At 43.3% G+C, this 8,335-nt stretch overlaps 2 protein-coding genes across 2 annotated transcripts; one reads left to right on the forward strand and one right to left on the reverse strand.

The window, feature by feature from the left end:
* Positions 1 to 277: 277 nt before the first annotated feature.
* LOC132311218 (F-box/kelch-repeat protein At3g06240-like) lies at positions 278 to 3,821 on the reverse strand. Its single transcript, XM_059809042.1, has 2 exons — positions 2,466 to 3,821; positions 278 to 2,137 (listed from the first exon to the last, which is right to left on the reverse strand). Exon 2 carries the CDS (start codon positions 1,889 to 1,891, stop codon positions 587 to 589), a length of 1,305 nt encoding a protein of 434 aa, XP_059665025.1. The 5' UTR covers positions 1,892 to 2,137; positions 2,466 to 3,821; the 3' UTR covers positions 278 to 586.
* A 437-nt stretch (positions 3,822 to 4,258) lies between these two features.
* LOC132313890 (uncharacterized) lies at positions 4,259 to 7,933 on the forward strand. The gene is made up of 3 exons (XM_059812826.1): positions 4,259 to 4,646; positions 4,790 to 5,660; positions 5,968 to 7,933. Exons 1-3 carry the CDS (start codon positions 4,259 to 4,261, stop codon positions 7,931 to 7,933), a joined length of 3,225 nt encoding a protein of 1,074 aa, XP_059668809.1.
* The last annotated feature ends 402 nt before the right edge of the window (positions 7,934 to 8,335 follow it).

The raw sequence follows: 8,335 nt of genomic DNA on the forward strand, positions 1-8,335 counted from the left end.
GTGAGTCTTTTCCTTTCTCCCCCATTGTTGATTTTCAACTCAACCACAACCTTGAGGCACAACATCCAAGTTATCTAACCATATGAGATTACTTACAATATCAAGATAGGCAGTAAGCTCTGCTCACTCAAATATTTCTAAGGCAGTATATAAACATCTTCACACCAGCAATTATTTTATATTCAAAATCATGGTCATGGATTTTTCAATAGACAGCTTGGAGTCACCAAGTTTACCAAACCAACTCAACAAATCTACTTCCGTTAAAAGAATTCCATTCATGATAAACATTTAAAATAGCAAACAGTAATTTAAAAGCAATATACGAATCATATACGACCATGTGAGGCAGCATCCTAATACATGATAATTAAGTTAATGAAAAATATCAAAAGCTGACAATATGAGCATCACTCTGATAAGTTAGTATATATTGCAACATTGCTCAGGCACACACAACTAACCATAACTAAGCTATAGTCCTAACAACTTACCAATTGCCAACATATCATCATTCAAAAGATGAGAAATAATGCAATGTTCAAAAGCCTTGAGTCAATACTATGCATACTAATAAGAAAACACATTACTCACTCAGAAACATGGACGAAAAAAATAAATGCTCGAATGACTGTCTTTCGACTGCATCTTCATCTGGTCCATTTGAAACAGGTTCTTCCTCAGAATCAACCATATCACAAGAATCTACTTTAGCACTGAAGACAGCACCATCAAGCAAAGCCAAGCTCTCTGCATACGTACCCGCACAAATCGAGTCTCTACCACCAAAAATTCCAAGACTCTTGGATCCTCTGTTATCAGGGTCATACAAAATCACCTCACCATTCCTCCTAGCAAGCAATATCTCCCCATTCCTCCGAAACCCAAGTGCTGCCCCTAAGACTCCTCCTTGCAAATCAACATTGAATTGTTTGCTCCATGACTCCACCACACCATACTGTTTCATCACCCACACCAAACAATGCTCAATCTTTGCCCGATTATCATACTGGAACACCGAAATTGTGTCCCCATACACAGAAATGGCCAAGTTCAGTGGATTTTCATCAGCCAATTTCTTGGGCAGGTTCAGCTCACAGAACCCCTCACCACCCACATCAAACCCAAGAATCGTGCCGCGATGATTCTGGTCCGAACCCTCCCATTTAGCATACACAAGCCAGTGGATAGTCCCATTGACAAAAGCCGAACACCAGAAATACTCAGCCATATTATACGAAGGCACATTGGCTGCAATTGTTTTCCAATAACCAGTTTTCAGCGAGAAGACCTCCACCTCAGGAGGAACAACATAACCCTCATCCCCTCCGAACAACAGCGATTCGACACCGGCACTGGTGTCCCACGAACCCATTCTATGCTGAAGGTAAGCGATTCTCACAACCTTGTAATCGTTGTTCCGAGAATCAAACCCGAACCCAAGAGCGAACATGTAGGGTCCATAGGTGTCGAAACAAACGCGAGGCTTGGGAAGGTTCACACACTTGCGAATGGCAGGGTTCCAGATGATGAGAGTGTAGGTGTAACAAAAATGGTCGTCGGAGAGGCAAATCAACCCATTGCAAATACCCACCATTCGGAAGAAGCTATTGGTTCGAGTCTTGAATGGGCATTTGAGTTCCAAGGACTCGTGGAGTGTTTCGTCGTCGAATTGGAGCGAATAGCGCTCCTTTTTGGGGTCCAGAGAGTAGTATTTGATGAGGAGGTGAGAGTTGTTGTTGTGGGATTGATTGAGGTGGATAGCGATGAAATAAGGGCTGGTGATGAGAGAGAGCCAAGACTTAGAAACGCACCTGAATCTGAGCAGAGACTCGGCCGGAAGTCTTGAGAGTATTTCGGTCAACACTTCTTTGGGGAAATAGTCGGACATTGTTGAAACGAGAGTGATTTTTTCAGCTTGGGTTTTTTAGGGAGAGACAGAGAGACAAGAGAGGAAGAGGGAGAGATGAAGGGATCGTCTGGTTTATAACCAGCATTAGCAGCGCCTCTGCAGAGAAAAAGCGAGCCAGCTGGAGTGAGAGTACAACTGAGCGTCTGTGGGGATGTGGGAGATGAGTGGTGGCCAAGAAAGGGAAACGACGACGTTGCTTTGTAAGGTGTACTCTTTTGATCTTATCTACAAAATCAATTGACAAATAATTTATTTATTTCTTAAGTTTTTTATTTGAAAATTTTATCAAACTCTAATGTACAAAATCAATTGACAAATAATTTGAAGTTGAAATTCCAAGCTACCAAATCAATTTATTACTGAGTATTGTTTTTTCTTCCCAGCAAACATAACCAGAAAGGAGAGAAAAAAACTCTCCTGTTCGTGATCACTGTGCATGCACTGTAGTTGCAGTAAAAAGGGCCAAACAGTGTATTGGATTAAAAAGGGTATATATATATATATACACACACACATATACGAATTATATATATACACATTTACCAAATTATACCTGTTCAATTTCTGATTTAATCAAGAGAATTGTCCTCTCGCTCTGTAGAGGGTCCTTGGTTCTCAGGGAGTAAAGGGTTTCTCCTCTGGTTCGTCCCATCTCCTTCCTCTTTTCCTTCTTATCTTCCCCCCTTTCACCATGGAGGACATCACTTCCTACCTTCAAAAATTTTCCCTAACCCCTGAAGAGGATATTATCATCGAAGCCACTGAGGCCGATTCAGCTTCGGGAATCTCCGATTGCAAACCCAGCCTATTTGGAAAGCTTGTTTCCGATCAAACCAAGAATCTGAAAGGTATTCATAACAACTTCGCTGAAATCTGGAACTGTAAGTTTAAACTCTTTTGTCTCGCCCCCAACATTTTTCAATTTCTTTTCTCCTCTGAGCAAGATTTGCAGAAAATTCTTTATGGGCGTCCATGGTTTTTTTATAAACACCTTCTCATCTTGATTGAGTGGCACCCTTCTTTCCGACCTATTGACTCGGCCTTTGTCTCTTCACCCTTTTGGGTCCATCTGAGGAATATCCCTTTTGAAAGTTTAACCCCCAGAAACCGGTGAATTGATTGCAAAGAGCTTCTCTCGCTCCTACCGAGTTGAAGTTAGAAACAAAGGAGCTGAAGGTGGAAAGTTTCTTCGAATCAAAGTCGACATCAATGTTAACTCTCCTCTGAAGAGAGGTCTCTGGTTCAAATTTTTTGGGGAGGTTCTTTGGATTTCATTTAGTTAATGTTAACTCTCCTCTGAAGAGAGGTCTCTGGTTCAAATTTTTTGGGGAGGTTCTTTGGATTTCATTTAGTTACGAAAGATTACCATCATTCTGCTACTCATGCGGGCGTCTGGGTCATTCGCTCCTACACTGTAAATCATCTGAACCCCTTTCTACCTCACTCAACCCTCCTTCCCATCCTTTTGGTCCATGGATGCGAATCATCCCCTCCTCAAGTAAACTTCTCCATGGCCTCAATCTTCCCTCATCTCCATTGAACCCCCCTTTTCCTCAGCCTTCGAAGCCCGGAGACGATGACCCTATACTACAGCTGACTCCTGCTCACTCTCCACCGGACACAGAGACAACCGCCGTCTCTAGCACGTCTCTGCTCCCACTCCGCCCCACCCACAGTGGTGCGACGGTTTGTACAGAACTCACTGAGGGAATCTCCTCGTGGCAGCGTCCTTGGTCCCCCACCATCAGGTTCTTCTTTCCTTGGGCTTTACTATTTTAATCCGAATTTTTTGCACATCCAGCCCAACCCATTTCTCCCCCCTGATCCAATTACACACTGTATCCCTCCTCCTCTTCCCCCTCCTCTTAGCCCACACCACCAATCCGAACTCACCCCAAACTTCCACCACTCTCAGGCTATTGAGCCCATTTCCAATTTATCCACTTTGCGCCCCCAAAACACCAACACCACACCCGCGCGCCCCGCCCCCCCCCCCCGGCCGCCGAATTCACTACAACCCATCTTTCCTCCTCAAGCCACCCTTAACTCTCTCCCAATTAACCAATTCTCCTTCGCTGCAACAAAAACCAAAGGACTCTCCGTCCAGCGCTGTTGGAAGAGACGAGCAAGAGCTTTACCCTCCGCCCATCCCCCCACCACCTCTATGCTGGACATCAAACAGAAAATCCCTCCTGATGACTCTCTCATCTCCTCCTCTAAAGCCCAAAAATTGTCCCCTTCCCCGTCTAATTCTGACCCCCCTTTGATCACGTTTCCCTGCACTGGTTCTATTTCTTCTATAAATGTGGTGGAGAAGGCCAGCCCTAACTGGACCCAACAGTCTTAATGAAGGCCATGGTGTGGAACTGCCAAGGTGTTGGGAACCCCCTGACAGTTTCCCAACTGAGGAGGCTCATCTCCCTCCATTCCCCATTTATCTTCTGCCTTTTAGAAACAAAAAACTCAAATCAAAAACTCCAAAATATCAATAATCAGATCGGCAATTTCAACCTTCATCTTGCTCCCCCTCAAGGCCTCTCGGGTGGACTCGCCCTCTTCTTTCCTCCGGATCAAGGGGTTACCATTGTTGACAGTAATGCCTTTCAAATCACATGCTGTATTGACTCGGGTAATAAGCTTGGCCCATGGTACCTCACCTCTATTTACGCCTCTTGTGATGATGCTACCAGAGCCTCTCAATGGACTTATCTCAAAAATTTACAAAATCGTATAGGTAAGAACTGGATCATCATGGGAGATATTAACTCTCTCACTTGCAATTCAGAAAAAAGAGGTGGAGTTCCTAAGCCCCATTGGATCTTAAAAAGTTTCAAATCCTTCATTGAAGGTTGTAATCTCATTGACATGGGTTTTAAGGGCCCCCTTTCACGTGGTGTAATAACAGAGGTTTTGGTCATACCATCAGAGCTCGTCTGGATCGTGGATTATGCACCCTGGATTGGCTCAATCTTTTCCATCATAGTAGGCTGTACAATGTTCCTGTTTTTGGATCTGATCATAATGCTCTTCTGCTGACCCTCAATGAAAGCATCTCTCCTGTCAAGAGACAATTCCATTTTGATGCTATATGGGTGAAAAACAAGGACTTTACTTCCCTCATTCAATCTATCTGGAACTTCCCATCATCAGGCTCAATCCTCTTTCAATGTCAGGAGAAGCTAAAATCCTACAAGTTCAAACTTAAGTCATGGAACCGAAGTAAGAATTATAATTCCAGAGACACAATCCAACTCCTTCAAGATCAACTCCACCTTGTCAAAAGCCAACCCACTCTGGATCGAGCTGCAATCTTCAAATTGGAAACTGAACTGGGTCATGCTTGGCGCGAAGAAGAGCTTTTCTGGAAACAGAAATCCCGAATTGCTTGGTTGAACCATGGTGACCAAAACACCAGTTACTTCCATAGGAAAACTCTTATTCGAAGGCAAAAAAACTTTATTCCAGGTATAGAGGACTCCCAAGGACAATGGTTGGACTCAAAGGAAGATGTTCGAAGGGTTGCTGAGAATTTCTTTTTCAGTCTTTACCTCTCTCAAGGTCCTCATCAAGACACTGCTTTTTGGAACTTGATTACTCCTAAGGTCACCAGTGATATGAACCAATCCCTCCTCCGTGAAGGAACTGAAGATGAATTAAAAGCAGCTCTATTCAATATGGGTCCTTTCAAGTCTCCTGGTCCAGATGGATTTACCCCACTTTTCTTCCAAGCTAACTGGATCACTGTCAAGCATGACTTACTCTGTGCTTTTAACTCTTTTATTCATACTGGTCATCTTCCTAAAAGTCTAAATCACACCAATTTAGCTCTTGTCCCAAAGATAAAAAAAAAAAAACCCATCTCAAATGTCACATTTCAGACCCATTGCTCTTTGTAATGTCCTTTATAAAATCTTTGCAAAAACTCTTGCAAATCGTCTCAAACCGTTCCTTAATGATCTTATATGTGGCAACCAAAGTGCTTTTGTCCCTGGCAGACTAATCCATGACAATGTCATTCTCGCCCATGAACTACTAAATTGTCTCAAAAATCACAGGAGTGGTAAAACTGGGTTTTTTGCTCTCAAGCTTGATATTGCAAAGGTTTTCGATCGTATTGAGTGGGCTTTCCTTGAATTGATGTTGCAACATATGGGCTTTGATGAACACTGGGTCTCCCTCATTATGGAGTGTGTGTCCACTGTGTCATACTCAATCATCATCAATGGTGAATCTGGTGGTTTAGTCAAACCTTCACGGGGCCTTCGCCAAGGTGACCCCTTGTCTCCTTATTTATTCCTCCTATGTACTGAAGGATTGTCAACTCTCCTTCATCGGGCACACCATCAGAACCTTATTAGTGGTCTCAAACTTAGCAGATATAATTCTCCAATCACTCACCTTTTATTTGCTGATGACTCCCTTCTTTTTCGCGAATCTTCTACGACTGAAGCTCGCAACCTAAGGAATCTCCTCAAAAGGTATGAGCTTTTATCAGGGCAGTTAGTCAACTTCCACAAATTTGGGGTCTTCTTTAGTACTAACACAAGACCATCTCGTAGAAGGAAGATTCTCAGAATTCTTCGTTACAAAATCCCATTTAAAACCTGTGACACCCTTCAACAGAAAATGATGAGATTTTGGTGGTCTGGTTCTGAAGACCTTACTCACTCTCATTGGATCAAATGGGACTCCCTCTGTCAACAGAAAAAAGATGGTGGTCTTGGTTTTAAGGACCTTCGTTCCTTCAACATGGCGCTCTTGTCAAAACTCACTTTGCGTTTATTCAAAGGAGATACCTCCCTTCTCTTTCAGTCCCTTAAAGCAAAATACTTCCATAACTGCTCCTTTTTGGACTCTCATTGCAAAACCACTGCATCTTGGATTTGGCGTGGAATCCATGCGTGTATCCCCATCATTCTCAAAGGCACTAAATGGTCAATTTCTGATGGCTCCCTTATTAAGTATTGGGAAGATCCGTGGCTCCCTGACCCAAATAACCATTTTATTTCTACCCCAGTCCCCCCACATTGCTCCATCTTCATAGTTACTGATCTTACTCTCCCCTATCCCACCCGCTGGAATATTCCCCTAATCAAAAACACTTTCAACATCAGAGATTCCAATCTCATTCTCGGAATTCCTCTTCGAGAAACGGGTGGTGTTAATTCACCTATTTGGGGAGCCTCTCCTTCGGGACGGTTCACTGTTAAAAGTGCCTATCACATTGCCATGCTTTTAAACTTCCCCAAACCAGGCCCTCTTCCATCAATTGGCAGTAGCAATGCTCATATCCACTCTCCAAACTGGGCTGAAATATGGAAACTGAAAACTAGCAGGAAAATCCAATTTTTCATCCGGCAATGCGCTCACAACCGCCTTCCAGTTCTTCATTCTCTCAAAGCCAGACGCATCGCGAGTTGTAGCATATGTCCTGTTTGTGGTATTGAAGAAGAATCTCTCATCCATCTTCTCTTTCGCTGCCACATCTCGCTCACAGCTTGGCGCATCAGTCCTCTCCGTTTAGATTTTGCTTCCATTCCCTGCATCTCGTGGCCTCAAATTTGGAAAATCCTTTCTTCTCTCTGGCACCCTCATCCAGATGGTGACTCTTTTAAGAGTTTCTTCACCTTCCTTTGCTGGCAACTTTGGCTGACCAGGAACAACTGGCACTTCAATCGGAAGCGTGGCAACCCCAAATCAATTGTGGATTGTGCCCTTTTCAGTTTTAATGAATTTTGGGAAGCAAAATCGCAAAACGGTCGTATGACTTTCCCTCACTTCTCTTCTCCCCCTCATCCTTCTCACTGGCTTCCGCCGACTCTTGGTCGCCTCAAGCTCAATGTGATGCCGCTATTCCGAATCATATTAACGGCATGGGAAGTGGTTTCATTCTCCGCAATCATCTTGGTATTACTCTCCGTGTTGCAACCTTTTTTCTTGAAGGCTCTCAGTCTCCTGAAGCTGCCGAAGCTAGATCGATCAAGCATGGTATCATCTTCTTGCACACTGGGGCTTCTCTGACGTTGACATTGAAACAGATTGTGCAAATCTTGTCAACGCCTCTCCTTGAAGTGAACTTGCTACTGTCATCTACGAGGATATTAGATCCCTAATTAGCGCCTCACAAGGGCTCACTCTCTGCTGGGCCCCTAGATCTGCAAACAAACCGGCCCATCTCCTGAGCCAATGGGCTGCTAGGAATTCTTCTTCTATTCTTTCTTGGGCCTCTCTCCCATCTTGGCTCTCTTATGCTTTGTCTTCTGATTCTGTTTAGCTTCTTTTCTTTGTCAGGAAAAAAAAAAAAAAAAAAAAAAAAAAAGAGAAAAATTCTGATTTAAGCGCTAAATTGAAATTTCCAAATTCTTTCTTCCCAATACTTAATAAGAGCTAAATTGAAATTGACCCAAAAAAAAAAAAATACTA

This window comes from Cornus florida, unplaced genomic scaffold (genome assembly GCF_030987335.1).
Source record: "Cornus florida cultivar Cherokee Brave unplaced genomic scaffold, ASM3098733v1 CherokeeBrave_3.0.0_Hap2_Chr06, whole genome shotgun sequence".
Lineage (NCBI taxonomy): Eukaryota > Viridiplantae > Streptophyta > Magnoliopsida > Cornales > Cornaceae > Cornus > Cornus florida.

What these genes read in the sequence shown, in the direction of transcription:
- LOC132313890 (XM_059812826.1), top strand. Translation starts at nt 4,259, where the DNA reads ATGAAGGCCATGGTGTGGAACTGCCAAGGTGTTGGGAACCCCCTGACA. An exon ending in AAATTTACAAAATCGTATAG is followed by an intron (nt 4,647 to 4,789) that starts GTAAGAACTGGA and finishes ATGGGTTTTAAG; the next exon opens with GGCCCCCTTTCACGTGGTGT. An exon ending in GCTAACTGGATCACTGTCAA is followed by an intron (nt 5,661 to 5,967) that starts GCATGACTTACT and finishes CAAAAATCACAG; the next exon opens with GAGTGGTAAAACTGGGTTTT.
- LOC132311218 (XM_059809042.1), bottom strand. Translation starts at nt 1,891, where the DNA reads ATGTCCGACTATTTCCCCAAAGAAGTGTTGACCGAAATACTCTCAAGA.